Source organism: Pseudorasbora parva, chromosome 9 (assembly GCF_024679245.1).
Source record: "Pseudorasbora parva isolate DD20220531a chromosome 9, ASM2467924v1, whole genome shotgun sequence".
Taxonomy (NCBI): domain Eukaryota; kingdom Metazoa; phylum Chordata; class Actinopteri; order Cypriniformes; family Gobionidae; genus Pseudorasbora; species Pseudorasbora parva.
In genome coordinates, this window is record NC_090180.1 from 13,347,350 (window position 1) to 13,373,279 (window position 25,930).

Below are 25,930 nucleotides of genomic sequence, written 5' to 3' on the forward strand. Positions count from 1 at the left end.
GTTAGTATAATACTGTAGATTTACTATGATATAACAATAGAAACCATCTACTAAAAGGCATGCAGAAAGAATATCAACTGCATAGCCTACGTTTAATGATTTACGGAGGTCTTTAATTATTACACGGGTCTTTAATGCTTCCATGTTATAAGTGACGCAGTAAGCACTGTAAGGATGAATATACAGAATCTTGGGAAGACGGCTGAATGTTGTCGTGTCAAATGGCCTTTTTTCTCTCACATTGCATCACAGCCCTAGTGGTAGATTCCAAAGGCTGTGATGGTCGTAAAATCCTTGTTTATTTTCATTAGTCATAAATTGCTTTATAATTTTAAAATACTTAAAAGTATAAAATTAAAGTACATTCTCCGATATACGTATTGTGCTAGTTTCACGGCGTTTATCTAATCTAATATTAGGCTTCTATTGTTTTCTGAGTATAGGAACGGTGTTACAAGACGTTACATCATGCGAGTTTCCACACGGACATTTTTATTGGCTGGACAGTAACAGCTCATACAGAAACAAACCCGACTAGCAAAATCAGCCTATGAAATTCTGCTCACATTGGCTTCTGCGTAGGTTTTCTTTTCATTATTGTTATTTGAAGAGGTACACGGGAAGATGGGAGTGCCTAAATTTTATCGATGGATATCGGAGCGGTATCCGTGTCTGAGTGAAGTTGTCAAGGAGCATCAGGTGAGCTAGTTTGGCTAAATATAACAGGCCGCATAGAGATCATTTACAGCTGTGTGAACAGATAACCTCACCTTTTAATATACATAAAAACCTTAGTTTCACTTTCCCTCCACCATAAATATGTTATCTGTAGAGGTAAATATTATGTTTTACCGACATTATTTCTGTGATGTACACTAACGTTATAATGGTTCTGTCTTGAAATCTAATTAATAGCTGTCTAACTAGACATCATTTCAAGCATCGTAGGCGATTTCGAGTGCGGTACAAATTATAAATACTCAGCCAGCTGTGATGAAGAGTAGCAGGTGATTCAAGTACCCAATCTATAAAATTTTTGGACCTTATTCGGAACGCCCATTTGAAGTTCAAAGTTTGTCCCTACCTTGACTCAATAGGCGTTAAACAGCCTGTGTTCCGCTAATTACTAGCAGCATATTTTGTTGTAATTTAATGTATTAATAATTGTGCATTTAACGTGGCGAACTTTGAAAAAAATTGACATCGGATTTACACACACACGCACAGAATGTTGTGTTTTTGAGAATTGTGGGGACTTTCCACTGGTGTAATGGATTTTATACTGTACAAACTACATTCTATCCCCCTACACTGACCCTGCCCCTAAACCTACCCATCACAGAAATTTCTGCATTTTTACATTTTCAATAAAATATAATTTAGTATGTTTATAAATCCATTTACATTGTGGGGACTGATGGCTGGTCCCCACAATGTAGGTGATCTAAGGTTTATGTTACAATGTAATATAAACAAGTACAGACAGACACACACACACACACACACACACACACACACACACACACACACACACACCCACACACACACAATAATACCAGTATCATTTACTTACTTTTCATATTCTCGAAATGTCTTTTATGTATTGTGTTTTTTTCCTGTTACTTAAAGGGTTAATTCACCCAAAAATGAAATTTATGTCATTAATGAGTAATGGCTCACCCTAATGTCGTTCCACACCCTTAAGACCTCCGTTCATCTTCAGAACACTGTTTAAGATATTTTATATTTAGTCCGACAGCATATCTAAGTGTTCTCTTCCTTTGAAGAGAACACTTAGATTAGCATTGTCTTCTCTTCCTCGTTTGGACACTTAGATTAGCATTGTCTTCTCTTCCTCGTTTGGACACTTAGATTAGCATTGTCTTCTCTTCCTCGTTTGTTTTCAAACCTCAAATAAAGATTCAAACGGTCTGAATCAGCATATTGATTCATGATTTGGATCGCGTGTTAAACTGCAAACTGCTGTGACATTGGTGGTCCGAATCATGAATCAATCCGCTGATTCGTGACCGTTTGAATCTTTATTTGAAGTTTGAAAACAAACACGGAAGAGAAGACAATGCTGAATAAAGTTGTAGTTTTTGTTATTTTTGAACCAAAATGTTTTTTCGATGCTTCAAGAGATTCTAATCAACAAACGGATGTGACATATCGACTACTTTGATGATGTTTTTATTACCTTTCTGGACATGGACAGTATAGTGTGCCTACACTTAGATACGCTGTCGGACTAAATATAAAATATCTTAAACTGTGTTCTGAAGATGAACGGAGGTCTTACAGGTGTGGAACACCATTAGGGTGAGTCATTAATGACATCAATTTAATTTGGGGGTGACCTTTAACACTAATACTGAAATGATGTTATTGTTCTTGAAGTTAGTCTTGTTTTGTCGAGTTTACACCAGCCAACTCGTGTTTCTCTACCTCATTACAGATCCCAGAGTTTGACAACCTATATTTAGATATGAATGGGATCATCCACCAGTGTTCCCACCCCAATGATGAGGATGTACACTTCCGTATTTCTGAAGAAAAGATATTCGCTGACATTTTTCACTACCTGGAGGTGCTCTTTCGCATCATTAAGCCCAGGAAAGTGTTCTTCATGGCTGTCGATGGAGTCGCCCCTAGGGCCAAGATGAACCAGCAGCGTGGGAGAAGATTCAGGTATAGCAAAAGACCCATACAGAGTGTGAATTTTAGACTTATTTAATGTTTTCTGACAGACCAATAAAAAGCTTTTTTTGGGTCAAAATCTTTTAATACTTAGTTTTTATTCAATTGTTTTTGTATTGCATTGTACATAGATTGATACTAACAACAAACAAATCTTGAGCACCAAATCTACATGAAAATTGATGTGTGAGAAAATATGAAAATGTAATAACTTTCTTTGTGTTTTAAAGGTCAGCGAAAGAAGCCGAGGAGAAAATTAAGAAGGCCTTGGAAAAGGGTGAAGTTTTGCCCACAGAGGCCAGATTTGACTCTAACTGCATCACTCCTGGTTCGTGTGCATCTTTATCACTCTCATACTGTTGTATCTCTTTGTAGTTATGTTATATACCATTATTTGTCTCATTTTATAGCATGATGCATAAGAACTTTAAAAGGATACAATCAAGAAGATTAAAGGGTTAGTTCACCCAAAAATGAAAATTCTGTCATTAATTACTCACCCTCATGTCATTTCAAACCTGTAACCGTTCGTTCACACCGCTGCCGGCGAAAGCGTCAAAATTCGCTCTTGCCGCCCTGACAACGACGCTGTAGAAAGCTCCGTGGACGTGCTTCCGCTCTGACGTAGATCGAATATATTTATTCTTTTTTTAAACTGTATTTAAAGAGGCCGCAAATCAAACAAGTTGTTTATGGATATACTAACCACAAGTAGGCTATAAATTAACTTCATGAAATCGTTTAAATGTGAAAGTAAGAATTAATTGCATACCCGCTGAACAACAAGCGTTCTAGCGCCTGTAGTGTTGCGCGACTTCTTAACAAATCACACATCACTATGAATGATCTTGTCACAAATGATAGGGAAACCCGCACAGCAATGATCAACCTCTCCTACAATTTGCTTGGGAACTAATGTGGTCGGAACCAAAGTTTACAGGCCTGCGTGATCTGGATTTCTCTCAAGCGGAGCACTTCTACATTCTGACTGGTTGCCGCCTGTTGCCGCCGAACCGCGTCATAGCTCATTACCATAAAGTTGAGCTGATTTCAACTCTCCTCGACGCCCAAATCGTCCAAGACGCGCCGCACCGCTCTCGCCGGAGCTCGCCGCCCGGCTCCCATTGAAAATGAATGACTTCCGGAAAGCTTGCCGCTCTCGTCGGCGGCGGTGTGAACGCACAGTAAGACTTTTGTTCATCTTTGGAACACAAATCAAAATATATTTGATGAAATCTGACCACTCCATAGACTAAGATTATTACCACTTTCAAGAAAGGTAGTAAAGACATCATTAAAATAGTCAATGTGAGTAGTGGTTCAACTTTAATTTATGAAGCGACAATAATACTTTTTGTGTGCCAAAAACAAAAATAATGTATTTAACAATTTCTTCTCTCCCGTGTTAATCTCTGACGCTGTTCACATGAGCACCACGCCACATGCGTGCGATGCTGACACAGGAGCCGGCCAATACTGAGCCAATGTTCTGACGTAGAACTTTGAAGCACCGCACTGTGTTTACTACCTGAACAGCATCAGAGACTGACACGGAAGAGTTTTCTGGGTGAAATTTTGGGTGAACTTAACCATTTAAGATCTAAATGAAATGTGTTATTGGGTTTGTAATTTGGATGGGTTGGTCTGGTGTTTTATTATGGGAGCTTCACTGGTGGACCCTGCTCTATAATGAGAGAACTGTTTCTCTTACTTGTCCACTGTAGGAACGGATTTTATGGCCAGGCTACAGGAACAGCTTAAATATTTTGTTCACAACAAACTGTCCACAGACAAATCATGGCAAGGAGTAAACGTGTATTTGTCTGGTCATGAGGTAAGTTACAAGACTTCAGAGCTTTGTGTGGTGTGTGTTTCTGTGAAGTCCTTCTGATTGCCATTTTATCACAGACCCCTGGTGAAGGAGAGCACAAGATCATGGAGTTCATTCGCTCTGAGAGCTCCAAACCGGGTCATAACCCAAACACAAGACACTGCCTTTATGGTCTGGATGCTGACCTGGTGAGTACAGTTGTGTATAATAAGGATAATTCCTTCATAATCATTTTGATTTTGTTTGTATTGATTTTAAGTTGTCTTTCCCCCCCTTGCTCTCTTTTTCTTTTGTAGATAATGCTTGGCTTGACCAGCCACGAGCCTCATTTTTCTCTCCTCAGAGAGGAGGTACGCTTCGGAGGCAAAAAGGCACAAAAGAGGTGTGTGTGTGACATTGTTTTCATTGTGTCAAGCTGAAAGTTTATTGTGTTCCTTTATAATGAGTTTTTTCTGGTGCGTAGGATAACGGCTCCTGAGGAGACAACCTTTCATCTGCTCCATCTCTCCCTTATGAGGGAATACATTGATTATGAGTTTTCAGAGCTCAGGGTGAGAATATATATAACTCCTATAGCATGATTAGCAACATACCGCCGTTTTATATGCTGTCAAATAACAATGATGTCAAATATGCTGTCAAAAATTACATGCGTTAGTTTGAATCATGTCATCATTTTATATATACATGTAATTCCATTAGAAAAAGATCTCGTTCGAGTATGACCTGGAGCGGATCATAGACGACTGGGTTCTGATGGGTTTCCTGGTGGGAAATGACTTCATCCCTCATCTTCCTCACCTGCACATCAATCACGATGCACTGCCACTGCTCTATCGAACTTATATCAGTGTGCTGCCCAGTCTGGGGGGTGAGTCAGTCCACCAGCCAATCACAGAACGTAACTTTATGATGGTACTGTAATACTGAAATAGTGCTGATCACTTTCGCCTCCATCAGGCTACCTGAATGAAAACGGTCATCTCAACCTTGCCAACTTTGAGAAGTACCTCGAGAAGTTGTCAGATGTAAGTGTTTGGTATTTTTCCTCAAAGTTTCAATACATTATCAGTAATGCACTGAAACACTCTATTTTACTGTTCTGTAATATGCTATAATAGTGCTGGGTGAGAGATCAAATATTCATAGTACACTAGTGTTCGAATGTTTGGTGTATAATAAATGCTATACTACTGATGCATAAAAGTGAACAACAGGATTTAATGTTCATTTAGTTATTAACCGTATGAAAACATGCTTTGCTAATTGTCAATGAGATTTTGTTTCTACATTTAGTATTTTCAGTGTAGTAGTTTACAGTAACATTAATGTACATAATAAAAAAAACCCTAAAACAGTCATTTCAGGTTTAACAATTTATTTTAGCTGTGTTGTCCACCCTATGTTGTACTACACTACTTTAGTGGGTTGTATTGTGCTTTACCACACTATACTTGCTGTAGTATACTGCGTTATACTGTAATGCACTACACATTTTCCGCTCTGTTGGGGAACACAGTTAGACCTCATAAAAATACCAATATTCTCAATGAAGATCGGAAGTTAGAGTTGAAGTTCTCCACTCTTCCAAAGGCTGTAAAATGAGTAAGAGGATACAACCTTAAACTACTTATTAGCAGTTCAGATAATTCTAGCATCTTCTAAACATGGTATTCTGTTCTTTATGCAACATTGTTGGCATTTACATTTATAAGCAATTAACGTGGGTCAGACCCTCAGATACCAAATACAAACGTCAACTGTGACATGATTCCATAGTTAATATAAAAAAAGTGGAGGGGGTTATAAATCCACCCCTTAAGTTCTTACTCCATGTCATCATCCTCTTCTCTGTTCTCAGTTTGATCGCGAGCACTTCAGTGAGGTTTTTGTGGATCTGAAGTGGTTTGAGAGTAAGGTGGGGAACAAATACCTGAACGAAGCAGCTGGGCTGGCAGCCGAGGAGGCTGATATCAAAGGCTTGAAGAAGAGTAAGGTGAATATTTTAGCAATATGCAAGCCAGGCAGATGACACCCAAACACACTGTGTGAGGTTTTTTTATTCATCTCCTATTACTCTTTTTTTCTATACATGTAAAATTATCATGTCAAACAATGAACCTATCATTGTTTTAGAATCATGGTGTTTTAAAATAATCATTCAGTAGAATAATGTGTTGCTGCCATTGTCTCATATGACGCCCTGTTTCTGCTCTCGCCACTTTTGTCTCTGTCACTTTTGTTGCTTCAATGAATGAGTATCTTTGTCTTGGCTTGTGTAATGCTGACTGCTCTTTTCAGGTTTATTGTGTAGTTCTCCAACTAATCCTTAATCCGTTTTAAAGAACAAAACATATTTGGTAACATTTTACAATAAGGTTCTATATAAGTTAACTACATTAATCAACATAAAAATTACTTCTAAAGCATTTAGTAATATTAGTTCATCCTAATTTCAACAATTATTAATGCTTTATTAAAACACGTGGTATCATTCATATTATTTAATGGAGTTATGCACTAGTTGTATGTATAAATAACTAACATTAACAAAGAATAATAAATACTGTCACAAATGTATTGCTCATCGTAAGTTAATGTTGGTAAATGCTAGCTTTTGCAATAACTTAATGAAACTTCATTGTAAAGTATTAAGGTGTGTGTGTGTGTGTGTCTGTTCTGGTGAATCACTAAAATTGAACTTTTCTAAACAAAAAATGTTTCATACAGCTAATCTGTAATACATTGTGTTTGGAAACCGTTTGTGTTAAAATTATTTAAAACAATTTTTTTTTAATTCTTCGAGTCTTTCGAGTCATTTGAGTGTTACTTTTTGTGTTTAGTCTTCAGATGACACTCTCTGTCTTTCTGCTCTTGATGGAGTCAGAGAATCTCACAACGCTCCAGGAAAAGGTACTCCAACTCTAACCCCAAGTTCATTACTCTTGATAATTGATCTAGACAATGGCTAGCAATTCATTTTACAGTTCTGTGTTTGGACTTACTGGACCCACTTTATATTAGGTATTCTAAACTACTATGTACTTACATGAAAAAATAAGTACAATGTTAGTGACAGGTGTGGTGGTATGGGTACATTTAAAGGGATAGTTCACTTTAAAATGAAAATGTTGTCATCCTTTAGTTACCCTCAAGTTGTTTCAAACCTGTATGAATTTCTTTGTTCAGCTGAACACAAGGGAAGATATTTAGAAGAATGTCAGTAACCAAACAGTTAACTGGAGCCATTGACTTCCATAGTAGGAAAAAAAATACAATGGAAGTCAATGGCTCCAGTTAACTGTTTGGTTACTGACATTCTTCAAAATATCTTCCCTTGTGTTCAGCTGAACAAAGAAATCCATACAGGTTTGAAACAACTTGAGGGTGAGTAAAGGATGACAATTTTTATTTTGAAGTGAACTATCCCTTTAAGGTTAGGGTTAGGTGTAAGGGAAGGTTAAGCAGTGTAATTATAAATGTAACTACAGAAATGATTTACAGATTATTACATGGAGCTAATTAAATTGTTTTAAGTACAATGTAAAAGCATGTATGTACATAATAAGTGCATTGTATCAAATGATTAAATAAAATGTTCGTACATAGTTGTTAAGGCCACCTAATATAAAGTGGGTCCGACTTTCTATAATAACTAGGTAAAAATCTTAAAACCCAAACCTAACCTTAACTCATATTAAGTCCAAGTAATTACCTTATGTTACTCAGTACTTTCTTGTGTAAGTACACTGTAAGTGCATGTACTGTTAAATAAAGTGCAAGCAGGCATTTAAACACATTTTAAAGCATTCAGTTTCTAAATAAGGTAAATTATTTCCCATAATGCACTAGATGGCGCAGAGGAGGATGGTGAGGATGATGACATGTTTGAAACAGAGTTTCGACAGTATAAGCGCACCTACTACATGACCAAGATGGGCGTTGAAGTCGTCTCAGAGTAAGTCTTCATTCATTTTCAATATGGAAAGGATGGAAGATGCATGATTTTTCTGTGCATCTGAAAATGAACAGTTCTGAAGAGTTCTCTAATTTTCTCCTTATTAATTTTACAGTGAGTTTTTGGCCAATCAGGCTAAATGTTATGTGGAGGGAATCCAGTGGATCTTGCATTACTACTACCATGGAGTTCAGTCTTGGAGCTGGTGAGCTAAGAGAGAGTGAAAAAATGTAGCGAGTTGTGCTTAAATGTAGTGCTGCATGATTTAGGTAATACCATCTAGTAGCAGTCTTTGCAGGGCTGCACAATTTGGTCAACATTTCAGCACACAAACATCATGACATTACATTATGAAAATTAAAAAGGATTAAAATGTAAAAAATGCAAATCCAGCCATGTAAATAATGAATCCGCCATGGTCCGAGCGCAACCGGGAGATTAGAGAGATTTGTACACAAAAACTTCTCGTCGCTTCATAAAATTGTTGTAGAGCCACTGTAGTGAGTGCACTTTAGATCATGCGCTCAGATCGTTTAAATAGGGCCCTACTAATCGCACTAAGCCATATTGCAATTTCAGTCTTCTTTTGATTACCGGTAATATGTAATATAATACATTTTTGGAACATATTAAAGTCAGCATGAAGTAGAAGTTCAGAAAGTCTATTTTTCCCTATTATGACATATATCTAAGTGGAAAGGGTTCTTGAACAATAAAAAATGTAGGGTAGGACTTTGTCCATTGGGAATTTATCGGATTTTTGTGGTTTGCTATTGCTATGATCTCATGTGGGTGACTGGTTTTCCCCCAATCACACCAATAAACAACATCAGAGAAGAGATGATGCTGCACGAGGGAGAGGAAGTTATTTTGATCACAAGATCACATGAATGGAAAAAAATGTCATGGATAAATCCTTTAGAATAAATACTGTTTCTCAAATAAGAATGGTACAATTTTATTTCATGTTGACTAATAAATTCTGGTTGGTTTTGATTTGTTGGCTTAAAAGAGAACTTGTGCCCTCTCGTATCACTACAGGTATTATCCATACCACTACGCTCCCTTCCTCTCTGATGTGAGAAACATCTCTAGTCTCACGTTGACCTTTGATCTGGCCAAACCCTTCATGCCATTCGAGCAGCTCTTGGGCGTCCTGCCATCAGCCAGCAAAGACCTCCTTCCAGAGTGTTACCAGGTGACAAACACACTTCACGTCCTTGTCACATTGATGTTTGTTAGAAACTTAGTCATTCACTGACTGCCTGCTCTTCACAGCATCTGATGACATCACCGAGCTCACCCATTGTTGAGTATTACCCACAAGACTTCAAAACAGACCTGAACGGCAAACAGCAGGAATGGGAAGCTGTGGTTCTCATCCCGTTTATCGATGAGGTACTTTAAACATCTGCATTACCTGTGTATCTCGCCATAACATTTGTTGCAAGCGCACTTTCATAAGTATGTGTTTGCATTCAGAGATGCTTGTTAGCTGCTATGGATCCCTACACTCATAAACTGACTCCATCGGAGAAGGCCAGGAACAGACATACTGAGTGTGCGGTCTACTGCTTTGATAAAGAGCTGGACTGTTTCTACAGCTCCCCTCTCCCTCAACTCTTCCCCAACATCGTTCACTGCCATGTCAGGTATGTCCTGCAGCCCGCTCTGATGTTGATTCTGCATGAGGAGGAGATATATTTCACCCACTTGCATTGTAACATGCAACCACACTTTTGAAGTTTTACTTGACACTTTATAGTTAACATATTCTATTTACGTTCATTTTTACATGTCACACTATTGTATTTACATTTTTTTATTTTACCATTAACAGATCAATTCTAATTATTTCTAATAATTGTTTTATTTATTAAAAGAATACCTTGTGCTTTAATTTAGTGACACACTTTTGTATTTACATTTTTACCTTATACAGTATAATTATTAAATAATTCTAATTGTTTTTATCTGTTAATAGTAATAAAACATATAATAATAATTATTATTTTTAACAATAATAAAACATTCATTACTATGATTTTACTGCAGTTTAGACATCTGCTTCACATCAGTTCAATCTAAACATGTCGAACCTTGATGTATTTTGGTACCTTTTGGAAATCACATCTACTGTGTTTGTGTTTTAGGCAAACACCAATCCCGATGGATGCATGGCGCGTATCCCTGGATCACGTAGGGCGCAGAATTGACAGAGGAGCGCTTTACTTCTGCGGCTTCCCCACCTTACAGCACATCCGTCATAAAGTAAACCCCTCTGTCTACAGATAACTGATTATCTCAATAAGCGGATTATTGTCAGATAATCCCAGAATTAATGCAGATTTTCTGCTGTATTTCTCCCAGTTTTATAAGAAGAAAAGTGGAGTATTGGTGTTTCAACAAAGCAGCAGAGGCGAGAACATGATTCTGGAGATTTTAGCCTGCCAGGAGATGGAGCAGGTGAGCAGTTTGTCCCCTCAGATATTCTAGTACTGATTTTTTTAAAATTTGATTTTAATGCCCTATGTTGGACTGTCTCAAACACTGAACTGCTTTTTAAAGTTATGTTATTTCATCGTTATGATGTGGTACTGTGTGTTTCTCTTAATTGCAGGTGGAAGATGTTGCAGTGATGGTTCTTGGAAAGTCTTTGTTTGTGAATTGGCCCCATTTGATGGAAGCTCGAGTTGTAGCTGTTTCAGATGGAGAAACAAAGTAATTTTTTTGTTGTGTTGATATTTCAAGATTATTTGCTGTCTGATAAATCTCACTCAAACCCTCCTAGTCCGTTAAGAGCATGTCCCTCTTGTTCTGCAGGTTTTTTTTAGATGAACCCTCAGGATCACAGGTGTTGTATCTGGAGAACAATTCACCGCCTACTAAAGTGACCCATCTGACTGATAAAGAGCAGAAGGAGTGGGTCAAAGAAGTGCAAGGCCTCTCAGAGCAGTAAGCTGCCCCTTTTATTCTCATTATTTGAATATTGCCAAATCAGAAGCGATAAGCTTACGTGACTTCCATGAGTAGGGATGGGTACCGAAACCTGGTATTAAACGGGCCCCGGGGCTGAATTTTGAAAGACCGTTGTATCGATAAGCTCGGCTGTTATCGGTTCTGCTGTCAGTACTTTTGAAAATACACACACACACACACACACACAGAGAGAGAGAGAGAGAGAGAGAGAGAGAGAGAGTGCGAGCGCAAAACGACAGCCCTAATGAGTGATGACAGAGGACAGAACTAAACATTCAAACATAGCCTGGTTACACTTTACACTAGATTGTGATAATGTGATTTTATTTTAGATTTTGGCTTCTTTGGCAAAGATTTTGGCAAAGAATATAATTTTAATATTTATGTCTAGCGCAACTTAATTCCCTTTGCAGCAGTAGCCTACGCTGTCATTTCTCCCTATAACTCAAACAGAATCAGCACGATCGGTGATTGTTGTAAAATACAGTCTAGCTACTGCTGGTAAATTGTGGGATGCGTTTAATAATAAAAAAAGCGATTAAAAGCACAAAAATGTGCCCAAGAGATTGCTCCCAAGTCGGCGCGCACTCCGAAACAGCCCGCAAAGTGACGAGCAAATTACACTTTCTGTTTCACACTCGCGTCTAAACGATCAAATGTACACAAACATCTATGTCATAATGACCGGCTTGGAGAGTCTCTTAAACACAGTTTGTGTCTAAAATGGACGTAGTTATTATGGATATAGTCGGGAGAAAGTGTAGTGTGCCTATTATCAGTCACCTATATATCTGCACATCTGTCTTAAAGAGGCAGCAGTGTAAATAAACATGCTGACGAATTACTGCGAATTAAACAACCAAATGCAAAGAGAAAATCCCTCACAGCTCTTGAATGAATAACTTCAGCTTTAATAAGCATTAATTTATCCGATCTATGATAAACTATGCAGTGTTATTTTACATTTGATTACTAGAATTCTTCCTGAAATTAAAGAACTGTGTAGGCCTATATAATTTGTATCTTTGTTAATTGTGTGTGTGGGGGTATATATATATATATATATATATAATATATATATATATGTAGTAAATCTCAAAAAGTACCGATAAGAATACCGTTAAAGTACCGGACCGATAAGCAGTATCGTTAAGAGTAGTAATACCGTTAAAACCTTAACGATACCCATCCCTATCCATGAGTGAGCTTTTTATCAGTCTAACCAGAATCAAAGTATAGTACTGGAGAAGTTCTGGACTAATCAGTGGATTTTCCCAATTGAATTTGATTTGTGACATCAAATCTTTGAAAGATACACAGATTTTAGTTTGAGACTCTTAGTAGCAAGTAAACTAGACATCATGCAGATATGCACATTGTAAATTAAAATTGGTACCACATTTTAAAAAGCACTGTTGATGGAGACTGTTGATTTCAACGAATTGATTTCCGTTGAGATGTCATTGGTCGCTGTGGTCATGTACACAGTCACTTCCTTTCTAAATGGGTCTTTTTTCAGAATAAGCTACAAAGCAGAGCACATGCCAGTAGGCAATAGTCTGGCTCTGATAAGCATACTGTATAAACTAATGTTTTTCAATAATAAATCTTAATATTAGCTCTGCATGGTCAGAATCTTTGAAACATTTGCATTTTTTAAATATGTCAGGTTGAGTGACTATGTAGTGTCCATATGTAAAATATGACTGTGTCTGGGTTGCAGCTTCAGCAAACGTAAAGGCATTGTGATCAATGAGACGGATGTGGTGGTTTATGCCCAGCTGCTCACAGGCAGGAAGTATGTCATTGGTCAGAATGGAAATGTCCATTTGGAAAAGCAGTTTGCCAAACAGGTCCTGCCTTTTCCATACCAGACCATTGTGAAGGTAAATATTCACATTTTTGTAAATATTTCTTGAAAGACGTTTCTTATACATTTCCTTTGCATTCATTTCATAAAAAAATTAAATAAAAACGGTAATATTGTGAAATATTATTAAAATAATATTGTCAAATTAAATTGATTATTATTTAACAATATTACTGTTTTTGCTGTAATTTTAATCAAATAAATGCATGCTTTGTGATCTCTCATGACTTCAATATTATTTTATATAAATACAAATGTTTTTTTTTGCTCTCCAGGATATTAAAACCTTTGATTCATCATTGGCACGATTCAAAACACTGGAGGAGCTGTTTCCCCCAGGAACCGCTGTCTTTATGGTTGGAAACCCATATTACGGTGCAATGGGAGAAGTAAGTACAGAGTTTCTTTTTGTGGTCCCCAGACTATCTCCAATAGTTAAATGACCGATTAAGCATGTTTTGTTTGCTTAGGTACAAGATTCTAGTGATGTCATCAGTGAGGGACGAGTCAGAGTGGTCTTCACTGTACCATGTGAGCCTCAACTTGATGCCTTAATACAGAACCAGCATGTAAGTATTGAGTCTGTCAAGATTACCCACTCTCCATCTATACTCTCTGACTGAATCATGTTGTTCTTCAGTTTATTTATATACCTTTTGTCTAGGTCTTCATACTGCTTTTATTTTTTGATTTTACCAATAGTCTTTTGTTTTATTCAGAAATACTCTGTAAGGTACAGTCCCGGGTATGTGCTCGCCTCTCGCCTTGGTATCACCAGTTACCTTGTCTCAAGGTTCTCCGGTAGCATCTTCATTGGAAGAGGATCCAAGAAAAAGTCAGTGGAATTTAGGTTTTTAAATGAAAAAGTGCATACTTTGTAGTTTATATTTTATTTATTTCACAATTTCAATTTACTCTTAATACAATGCTTTGCAAAAGTACCCAAATCTTTAACCAATTATAGTTTCTAGGTTACATTTTAATTAATAATCTGCATTATTTGTCAATCTCTGCAACAATTTTATTGTTTTAACATTTTATTTAATCAAAGCATCTAGGTTTAGTTATTAATTTTTTTTTTGTTGCACTTTCAGTCCTCATGGAGAGCAGAAAGTCAATGTGGGCCTTAATCTCAAGTTCAACAAGAAGAATGAGGAAGTTCCTGGCTATACCAAGAGAACTGAGAAGGAGTGGCTGTACTCTGCAGCTGTAGAGGAACTCTTGGCTGAATACTTAGAGAGGTGTGTATGTGTATTTTGTGGTTGTGTGTGTGGTTGTGCCTGTGGTTGCATCTGTTTTTGTGCGGGTATTTGAACAATTTCTTGTCTTTGTCTCTCAGATTTTCAGAGGTGTTTGACTTCATAGCACGAAACAGTCACGATGACGTCTTTTACGAAGATGACATCTGGCCTGGAGTGGATGAGAATGGGTGGGTTTTTAATCCATTTTAGACAAGCTGCCGTACATACATTTTCAGACTTTGTGGTGACTGTTTATCATTTGTTATTCTTTGAATGAAAAGAGCTGAAAAGATCCAGGAGATCCAGGGCTGGTTGAAAACCCATCCGGTCAGCTCAACCTCCAGAGCATCATGCGATCTGCAGATCCTGGACGCCGGCATTGTCGAGAAGATTGAGGAGGAGCTGGAGAAAACGAAGGTGAGAGTCACATACAGACCTCTAACCCCTCGACAATCACAGTTGTTGTTCCTGTCCTTATGCTGATGTGTTGATTTCTTTGGGTGACAGGTAAAGAAGATGAACAAGAAAGTTCGGGTCACTGTGAAGCCCCACCTGCTTTTTAGGGTACGTGTGTGTCACTGTATACTAAATGATGTATGTGAAATGTGTATGATGTCTGTAAACATGTATGATGTATGTGATGTAAATATAACCTGTATATGAGACAAAAGTTATTAAAATTAAATGTTGGAATTTATTATTATTACCATATACTGCAACAAAATAGCAGTTGGCAACTAAAATAGCTTAAAGGTAATACTGCTTAACAATATTTTGGGGACAAAATTGTTCCCAGATTTAGCTAAACCTGACAAAACCTCTCAACTTCCTTCTGAAGACATATTCATTTGTAAAAATGGTATAAAAATAAAGTAAATGAATAAAGATTTGAACTTTTTGTTAGGTTTAGAGTGTGGGTTAGGAAGGATTAGGTATTTATATCCAGCTGTATATAAAAACAATAGAACTATGGAACGTTCAGATTTAGATACACAAGTAAACGTGTGTGTGTGTGTGTGTGTGTGTGTTTGTGTATGTACAGCCTCTGGAGCAGCAGTTCGGTGTCATTCCAGATCCTGATGCAGAGTATCATCTGTTTGACCGTGTGGTCAATGTGAGGGAGAGCTTCTCCGTTCCACTTGGCCTTCGAGGAACTGTCATTGGTATCAAAGGAGGTAAAAACAAACACAAACTCTATGGCATCCTTCTGCATTTTGTTTTTGTCCTTCATTCTCTCGTTTCCTGGTCCATCAGCTGAACGTGAAGCTGAAGTTCTGTATGAAGTGCTGTTTGATGAGGAGTTTGCTGGAGGACTCACTGTCAGGTACAGAAGTTATTGCTGTAAATGATGGACAATGCAAATTTTGAAATATTCTTCAGATAATGCATACATAGTGTACTTACCATTTTTTTAAAAAGTAAGTATTTTTTTTATCACCATGGCTGCATTTATTTGTTAAAAGTGAAGACAAGACATATGTAGTGTTACAAAGGATTTCAAATAAATGTTTTTCTTTTAAACGTTCTATCATCAAAGTATCTTGAAATGCGTGTCACGTTTTACTTAAAAAATATTAAGCAGCAAAACTGCTGGAGACCAGAGGAGACTGGACTAATGATTGATGTAAAGTGTACTGTAGTAAATGTGATTGTACTGAATAAAAGACCATGTTTACACCTGGTATTAAAATCAGTTCACAAGTGGACAAAACTTATACAGATGTAAAGAGGGTGTAAAATGTTTTGAGCTTTTGACCACTTCCAGTGGTAGTCGAAAATGCATTTGACAGGATTGCCTTCATAGTGTAAATGCCCATGTGGTCTATTGTGGCCTACTGACAATGAAGTTGTCGTAAACGTAAACAGTTTTATATCGATTCATGATTCAGTTCGACAAAACCATGTGATTTCAGCTATTTGGCGGTTTGACACAAATCATGAATCATTACGCTGATTCATTCGAATCTTTGCGCACAAAAACAATTCTTTGTCGCTTCATAAAATGATAGTAGAGCCACTGTAGTGAGATGGACTTCATAACATATTTAGTGCCTTTTATGGGTCTTAAACAAGAATGACATTGGTGAACGGAGGTGTGTCGAACGACATGAGGGTAAGTAATTAATAACAGAATTTTCATTTTTGGGGGAACTAACCCTTTAAAGGACACGTGCACGCTGCGGCCATTGTAAGTCCATAAGACCGAAAGTACACATAAAGTGTGCCATTTGAGACAGGGCCTATGTGAACAAAAGAAACGGTTCAAAAACACCAGGTGTAAACATGTATGTGTCTCATCTACTCATGATCCGATCAACCAAAACTTATCTTAATGCCAGGTGTAAACATTTATAGTAATATGATGACTTTGCCTAAATGTATGTTCTCTTTGTGCAGGTGCTCTCCTGGGCGTGGCTATCGACTGCCCCCTAGTGCCTTAATCAACCTGAGTCATGGCAGCAGGAAGGAGCAGGGCTCACACAAACTCACTGCCATCGTCAAACCCCAGCCATCGTCCTCATCTCCTTTCACTCACAAGAGCCAGCTAGGCGGCCTTAATCACTCACCACGCTCTCCGTTTATACCTACGCAGGTAATGGCCACACACTCATAAGAGGACCTTGTTGATTCTCAGCTGGCGAATAGGACACCAGACTAACTCATAGGCTGAATCCGAAATCGCCCCTATACCCTTATAAAGGGCACTATTTGAGGGGAAAGCCATTGGTAGTCTTGTCTGAACCCATAGTTTACATTGAGTGCACTCATTCAACATTGCACCCACAGCGGCTGTCCCAAATTAGCTCACTTGTTTTCATTCACTCCTTCAAGTGAACTGTATTAGTGGACTTAAGTAGGGAATAGTGATTGAGGGTTTAGAGGGCTATTTCGGATTCAGCAATAGATTTTTAATAGGTGAAAATCTTCCTTTATGCTCCTTCTGGCAGAATCCAATATTTCGGAAGCATAGTTTTGTGCTGTTTTTAACTCCTTTTAGGTCTGAATATTAAGTGTAGTTACATTAAAGACATTAGAAAGTAGAAGTAGTAGGAAGTAGAAATCCGTGCTGTGCAACAGGTTCCAACAAGTTCCTCTTCAATAATGCAAAGGGAAATATGTTAAGTGAGGATAGTCTGACGGTGTTGAATTTCCTATTGACAGCAGCAGAATGGCCGACAAAGTTTCAATCTCAGGACTGACACTCAGGGCAACAGAAACTCACCTCACAAAGCCCTAAACCAGAAAAACCAACACAAGGTATGAAGGGTATGATGTTAATAGGGCTTTCTGCTCTGGGAATTGTCCGTAATGCATTATAACACCGCTACTTGTGTGTTTCTGTAGGGCTCTAGCAATGAGAAGGAGTTCAGTAATGTATGGCAGTCTCTTCAGAGTTCAGGGATGCCCCAAAAACCACCAGCTCACTGGCAAAATAACGTAAGTACTGTCTCTTACTCTGTGTGCTTGTTATTGTTATTGTTTACTAAAATTAAAAATACTAGAAAACTTTTATGTTCTTTGAAATAAATTAACAGAAATAAAATAGAATATAGAAAAACATTAACTAGTTGTGAAGGCATTTTCATTTATATTAAGTTGAAGTACTAAAATTATTAAAACTTAAAATTCTTTGAAATAAATTAACAGAAATAAAATAGAATATAGAAAAACATTAACTAGTTGTGAAGGCATTTTCATTTATATTAAGTTGAAGTACTAAAATTATTAAAACTTAAAATTAACCAGACATTTAAAAATGAACTAAAATTTCAAATATTCAAACAAATGCAAAATATTAATTAAACAGTACTTGTATAGTAGTGATACTAAAATAGAGTTTTCCTGGTGTTTTTTTTTTTCTGACAGGATGGGAAAAGCTGTGGACTGGTGCCACATCAGCAACAGCTGGAGGGACAACATAAACAGAGCCAAGGCAACGACCCATCCAACAAACTTGTATGTTTTCATATTTCATAAACAACACACTGTATAATTCAGCTGTCAAGCACCATCATCTGGTCACTATCACCAGTTACAATATAATGATATTTTACTGTTTACCTTTATACTCTATCTTTTATTCTAATGTCAGGTTTTCTTTCTAAATTTTGTAGGCCTCAGGTGGCAATATTAGACTCCTGAGGAGAAATGAGGATCTGAATACGGCTCTTGCACATGGGCCTTCAAATAAGGTATCGCCATTTGTGGTTTTTGTTGAATTGACAGTTCAATTAAATTAAAATAGTTTTTTTTAATAATTGTCATATATTCCAGAGGGGGAGGGGGGAGGTCCAACATTCTTCAAAATATCATCCATGTTTTGCAAGAAAAAATATTCATACAGATTTGGGACGAGGGTGAACAAATAGTGAGAAGTTTTGCTTTTGGGTGAACTATTCCTTTAATGACATGCGTCATACCCGTTGTGCCATGCTGGCCTAATGCAGGCTGTAAAATGAATATGAAGCATCACTTTAAAATATATTTCTGTACATTTCATTAGCTATGATTAATTATGTAACTTATTTGTCTGTGTACAGGCACCTACAGAGTTTGAGGAGCTTATAGCCAATCTAAAGATCTCAAAGGATCCTGAGCCCAACCAGCACCATCTGCCTAAAGAGCCCAAGAGCCAATCGGGAGAGCCTCTTTCCCCACAGTCCTTTGCCATGGTGAGCAGTCCATGTTTCTCACATCATTATTTGAGGGAATTCTTCTGCAAAAGAGTGAACAAAAAGTTTATTTAATGTATTTTTACATATTCTTTTCTTCCTTGAGCAGAAAGGAACTCTGGTATTAAAAGAGATGTTAAAGATTGACAGCTCTGGAGCAAGCTCTGCTCCTGATTCCACTTCTGGTGGCCAGAATTCAGAAAACCCCTGTAGCCAACAGCAAAGCAAGAGACGCTCCAGCAAAAAACTAGGTACTGCATGTGACCAATCAGAACCAGAATCTATAAGATTTGGGGCTGTGGAACTGTAATTCAGTAAATTCAGTAAATAAATGCTTAATTCTTACACTTTGAAATATCTGCAGTGAATAATTGTGGACGTTCTCTGTCCCTCAGCTGCTCGGATAAACACCCCTCAGGCTGACGGCCCAGCTCCGATGGCTGCTGCTCCTCCTCCTCTGACTGGACCGCCCCTTCTGCCCAGCATGGCCACTGAACTCGGGCGGGTATGCATGGGGCTTGGGATGGGACCGCCAGAGTTTGCCTTCCTCCGCAACAGACAGGTTGGTCCATCTCACAAACTTCACCCGCATCTGTCTAATCCTGAGTAATGTGTTAAGTGGCACAGGGATTCGTGAAATGAGGTTAAAGTCCAATAGAGATAGAATGAGAGATTTAGAGAAATGCAATATAGATGGAATTTATAAAGTGGGCAGTTTACAGATGAAGAAAAGAACAAAAGAAAGTCATTCATAATTCCTTTATATGTTTAATTTGGTTAGATCTTTACAATAACTGTCCAGAAATTTGGAAGAATAATAAAAAATACCTAAGCCATATATCTTCATAACTGACAATGGTTCTGAATCGGTAATAATTGCTTGAATTATTTGTATTTATACGCACTGGAGAACGTTTGAGAAATTTAGTCTAAAAGCCTGTTTACACAAAAACGAATGTTCGGTGCAAAAATGCTGTGCGATTTAAACATTTTAATAAAATTAGCCAGCCAACCAGTAAAGGGTGTGCTTTTAGTCATGTGCCCAGAGATTCAGTTTGTGAGTGATGGCTGTGAGTAATTAATGTGTAAAATGGACCTTTAATAAAACTGCTCTGGATTCACAAATGCTTCGTATACCAAGGATTCAGTAGTTAAACGTGTTTATTAAGGAATTCCAAACATTTGTAAATAGGGTGCGCCCACTCATGAATTATAACTATGCAAATGATGTGTCCAGGAATGCTGTGGAATCTTCTGGATTTCCTTCTCATGTTTGGCTCCAGTATATTGCACAAATGCTAAAGAGACTGATTGGCCAGATGCAAAGCAATACATATTTTTTAGCAAGCTAAAATTGCCTGGTGCTCTTCTGAAAACGGTCAGCTGGTAGTGGTTGAGAGAACTATTTTTTCTAAGCGCAGCGTTTTTCCAGCTGAGAGACGTTTTTACGGTTGCTATAATACAAAATATCCATGGCAGTAATGTTAAAAGCATCTAATTTTGAAGAATATTACAGAATATAAAAATGCAGTAACCCGCATTAACTTCTCCATTGTTGTTCAGTTGTTGTACAATTAGGACAATTGGTCAGTGTAGTTTTTGTCCCGCCCCTTCTCCACTGTGATTGGAGGGTTGGGCAAAAAGTGACAGTGACAAGCACTGCTTATTACCCAAAGTTGAACTGTTAAAATAAAATAAAACAAAAACTGGGCAAATCAACTCTTCATTCAAATATCATATATGATGGAACATTTTGAAAATGTGTACTGTTATGTGAATCCGAAAATTTCTGTCAGAACTGCTTTACGAATGATTTTTACAAATTAGGTCTGTTCGTGTTTTAGTTATAGCATCATCTTTATAGCAAATCAAATCCTGAGACATACTCTGATATTTTTAATATTCTCATGTTTGTGATCTTTTTTGTGCTAAGATTATCAATGAATCATGATTTGTTTGTGAAAACGTTGATACCGGTATGTAGATCCAATGCACAAACTTGCATACAAGGTTTGTGAACCTCATTTGCTCTTTTTCTTGTTCTGTAGAGTCTGACAGTGTGTCAGGTGAAGTTGTCTAATGGTCTGCTGGTTCACGGTCCTCAGTGTCAGTCCGAAACTGAAGCCAAAGAGAAAGCTGCTCTCTTTGCCCTTCAACGATTGGTAACTGTCTATTTCAATTGTCTCATAAAAACATTGAAGAATTCAATGTATGATAGTACTACATGTCTTTTCTTATGATATGATCAAGTATATGCTTTATGAGCATGTGCCTTATGGAATACAGTGTTCATTTTTAGTTGCTTGTCGGTTTTTGCAGAACTCGTTGGGTTCATTCCCACTGCCTCCTCCCATATTTCCTGGAGTCCAGCAGATGAGGCCTCTTGCGCCTCATCCCTCCATGTTTGGTCAGCCAGCAGGTCTGAGTCATTGCATTTTTGGTTTTCTGTTAAATCCTGTTCTTTTAATGCAGATGTACTTGCCATTTACACTGGTTCTGTTGTGTTATTTCAACACAGGTGGTCTTCTGATCCCCCCACAAGGGTTTGGACCTCTTCACTGGGGTATGCAGTTTCCCCACCAAGGGCAGCCATTTTATGGAGGTACTTTTCCTGGAGCACGGACCCCTGTGCCATCAGCAGCCAGTGGATCTCACAACCAGTTTGTTCCCCTGCAGGTGAGGTCTTCATAATAGCATTGTCTAAAACATAGATATTTGAAATGTTCCAATACTTATTCAACACTCTTCATTATCAATACACTGATAAAAACTGCTCCTCTCTTTGACGTCAAGTTGATTTAAATTGCAGTATTTTAATTAGTTTATACAGTCAATTACACTGCATGTTATAGAGTAAAATGCAACACTGTAAACATTTACGTGCACCAAGGGTTGGGCGACGTCTACCAAACTGGCATCAGATGATGTCTACAGTGAAACATTGCAATGGACAATGACATCGAGTGGTTGCGTTTGAGTGTTAAGCTCCGTTAATGTGGCACACTTCTAGAGAAAGATAGAACAGATCTCCTGATGCCAGGAGATGAAAGGGCTTAAATGTAACACATTTGGCTTTAGATAAAACTACTAGAGGATATAGTGCTGAAATATCATTACCACAAGCTATCCCTTATGCACACCAGTGCTTCTGGTGTGATCCGCACCACTGTTTTGACTCTGCTCACTTCATTTAGAAACAGGAAAATGGTGCTGCCGTTCAATCGCAATGAAAACTGTGGTGCGCCATTTTCAAAATCATTAGTTTAGTTTGTGTAAAATATCAAGTAGTATGGTAGGGGTTTTTGGGACAATAAAATCTTAAGTGTTTAGATTGTGTTCATTGCACTGTTTGAATGTAATTTGTATTGTAACTATCGGGAACATTAATTAATTATTGTAAAAGGGGTAATGAATTGAGAAATCACCTTTACCTTAAGCCTTTGATATATAAAAGGTCATGTAATATAAGAATATCCTGTAAGTTTCAGTGCTGAAAACTTCCTTGTTGGTCCAGAAAACAAGGCTCTCTAATCAATGACGTATAAGAAGGGTGAAACATCGCCTCTATTTTTACGCTGCGTCTGTACCCCCGCCCTCTGACTCATGGAGCTAAACTGATTGCGTTACCGAGCAATAAACACGCCGAAGATAGCAAGATAATCATTTGTAAACAAGATACAGGTTGACACTGGATTTGCAGACATATTGAGATTAAAACGCAATGCTGTGCCTTCTAAATTGGATACGACAGGAATAGTGCAGCACACTTATGTGAGTAAAACGTGTGTGTGTGTGTGTGTGGATAAGAGAGATAAATCATTGTGTTTGTTTGATAAATAAATGTTTAGACTGAGCCCTGTCAGATAATTATTCAGATTGCAGCTTTCAAAACAATCCTTCCCTCACGGGAACTGACAGGGGAGCATAAGCTCATTAAATATGCACATATTCCAATCCTAGCTGTGGGCGTTTACTTCTAAGTCTTCAGTGCGGCACGCCCATCAAAACTGGGCCTTTTGGAGAGAGCCTCAAAACCAGTGTAGAAAATAGCCTATTACTTATTAGTTAGGATGTTTTTGAATGTAAAACCATGCAAATGTTATAAGTAAAAAAAAAAAGATGTATATTAATTTAAAAATAGGTTATACGTTTAAAAAAATCGGGGGTTCAGTTTGGAAAATGTCATGTGGTGCAACTCCCCAAAAAAGTAATTTATATTTCTGAACTAATAATTCCTTATATTTGTTCAAAGTTCCTATTTACCTTAAACTATATTTAAATGCATTTGAGATGTTTTCAGGTTATAAATAATTTTTATAAATATAAATAATAATGTTAATGGTTACACCACATGATGTTTTTAAAGTTGTTCAACTTTCTTGAGATTGTTATAAGTTTTTCATAATCATATGAAACTAATATGAATACAAAGAGGTTCATGGACACACTTATTTGTCCATGGCCCTTTTCCCCCTCATATACAGCTTTCGCTATAACATGCCTAATTGTGTCTTCAGGTGACCAAAAAGCGAGTTTCGGGCAGAACCAAGAACCAAGTGTCAGGCAGCTCAGCCTATGCTGGTCAGACCCTGGGCAGTGGACCGGCTGCTTCTGCCCCAGTACCCCCATTAGCTCCCAAGACCCCCCCACCCACCAGCACCCATGAGCCTGCAGATAAGTCCACACCCAAGACGCCCAGGCAGAACGCCAATCCTCACACACCTGGCTCAGCCTCCAAGCGGAAACACAGGAAACTGGCAGTCAACTTCGAAGCTGCTAAAGTGACAGACTGAAACCATTTACACACACTGTCCGTCTCTCTTGATCACGTTAGAGGAGAAAGAGCGATATGAAACCAGACATTTCATAACAAAAACAAGATGCAGTTGTCAGTCTTCGTGGTGAGACAATTAATTTGTCACTGGCACCGAATTAGTTTTGTATTCGTTAGTTGGCATGTTTTGAGTGGAGATAGTGGTGGAAAACATTTTATTGGTATTGATTAACTGCACCAAAATGATCATAGAATCATGAAAGGGGTTTTACATTTACCTCATCTTTCTTTCTTTCTTTCTTTCTTTCTTTCTTTCTTTCTTTCTTTCTTTCTTTCTTTCTTTCTTTCTTTCTTTCTTTCTTTCTTTCTTTCTTTCTTTCGTTCTCTCTTTCTTTCTCTCGTTCTCCCTCTCTCTTTCTTTCTCTCTTTTTTGCTTGCTTGCTTTCTTTATTTTCTTGCTTGCTTGCTTGCTTTAATTAACCCATTTTCAGATCTTTAATCTTTTATCATGTTCACTGGTTATTTTCTGATGCTGGATTTTAATATTCAAAGTGCAATAAATAGTTTTGTAGGCAGGACATTATGCACAAGGAAGGAATAGAATGTGGCAACATTGCTGCAATGCACCATCTGTATTAATAATACTTTTTTTGTTTTCTATATTACTCCATTGTGCAGTCCTGCATGGGATGCTAGATAATGTTATCTTCTTTCGATGTAACTCAGAAAGAAGTAAAACTATCTGACTGAACCCCTGGATCTAGTTTCAGAGCTTCAAAATAAGCCCTGTACTAAGCTAACGATTTGTTGGAAGCACTAAAGCAGGTGTTAAAATCAGCCCATTATGTTCACCCAACCAGGAAGCACACTGATTTAAGCAAATGTAATCTCTGTGGATTATTGTGTGTGTACATATTAGACTAAATGTGGTTAAGCAGGAGATGCAAACTTAAACACAATTGCCTTTTCTAGATTGTGGACATTGGTTTTATTTTTGTATTGGCCTACCTTTATTTCCAGAGGAGATGTTTAAGTTCTATGATTTTAAAATGAATTGTGTATTTAGATCTATGGATTTTATATGCACCATTTTACAAAAGGGATAAATAACAATTGTATTTCTCTTTGGAACTTTGCTGGCACGCTTTTGTTTTCATCTTCTCTGCATATTTGTATCCTACCAGATCTCTTTTGTCTGCGTTTTAAAATGTTGAAAGTATGTAAGTAAAACCTTTTATTTTTAATGACATTTGAGTTGTTTATTTAATGACTTAAATCCAGAATGACAAAAAAAGTTAGTGCACCTTCTAACAGGATGGTGTGCTGTAAATAGACATTTTGTTATCATAATAAACATTTTCCTATCATAATGCCTCTGATGTTGTGGTAATTATAGATCCTCAGTGGTGTTTTTTATGATTTTTAAATTGTAATTATTACAAAGTAAAAAAGCCAACACAAGCAAGAAATAATTGCTGTTCACTTGTGACAAATTAACAAATTCATGCCATTTGTTAGAAGAAGAAGAAAATGCTCATGTTTGAGGCATGATTGTAACTTGTGTCTCAAATGTAAGTCTTTCTTTTACTCATAAAACAAATTATTCTTAAATTCCTCATGCCTCATAAATGCTAAACTGAATAGCTTAAATTTTATATAAGAGTATACATATGAATCATTCATTAATCAAGTACTCTAAAGTCTTCTCTGCTTTTTTTATTGACCATTTCTTTCCAAACACATACCTTGGTCTTCTGGAAATGAATTAAATTCGGCTTGGATCCTCACCATTTCTTCTAGTGTATGTGGAATTTTCCTCAAATAAGATATTATTTTCATACCAATGTAATGCATACCAAACGTCTTGAATATATGTTTTCCTTCTAATAAAAATAACATATCAC

At 37.4% G+C, this 25,930-nt stretch overlaps 1 protein-coding gene across 3 annotated transcripts; it reads left to right on the plus strand.

Moving 5' to 3' along the window:
- Positions 1–500: 500 nt before the first annotated feature.
- xrn1 (5'-3' exoribonuclease 1) lies at positions 501–25,396 on the plus strand. Of its 3 annotated transcripts, none has more exons than XM_067453995.1 (42): positions 501–699; positions 2,459–2,691; positions 2,931–3,028; positions 4,425–4,534; positions 4,609–4,719; positions 4,828–4,913; positions 4,995–5,082; positions 5,234–5,402; positions 5,492–5,559; positions 6,393–6,527; positions 7,375–7,444; positions 8,384–8,489; positions 8,605–8,694; positions 9,531–9,687; positions 9,768–9,887; positions 9,972–10,141; positions 10,643–10,760; positions 10,860–10,955; positions 11,110–11,210; positions 11,313–11,444; positions 13,192–13,354; positions 13,614–13,727; positions 13,809–13,907; positions 14,058–14,173; positions 14,433–14,579; positions 14,678–14,767; positions 14,861–14,996; positions 15,087–15,143; positions 15,622–15,754; positions 15,834–15,903; positions 16,977–17,172; positions 17,742–17,837; positions 17,925–18,017; positions 18,447–18,536; positions 18,695–18,772; positions 19,121–19,252; positions 19,362–19,503; positions 19,648–19,814; positions 21,301–21,414; positions 21,572–21,671; positions 21,771–21,928; positions 23,770–25,396. In XM_067453995.1, exons 1-42 carry the CDS (start codon positions 625–627, stop codon positions 24,043–24,045), a joined length of 5,100 nt encoding a protein of 1,699 aa, XP_067310096.1. In that variant the 5' UTR covers positions 501–624; the 3' UTR covers positions 24,046–25,396. The 3 variants fall into 3 exon arrangements, 2 of the variants coding, with proteins under 2 accessions (XP_067310096.1, XP_067310097.1); XM_067453996.1 differs by having other exon boundaries at positions 17,745–17,837; XR_010907828.1 differs by lacking the exons at positions 13,614–13,727; positions 13,809–13,907; positions 14,058–14,173; ... (16 more) ...; positions 21,771–21,928; positions 23,770–25,396 and having other exon boundaries at positions 11,110–11,212; positions 11,314–11,444; positions 13,192–13,331.
- Positions 25,397–25,930: the final 534 nt, after the last annotated feature.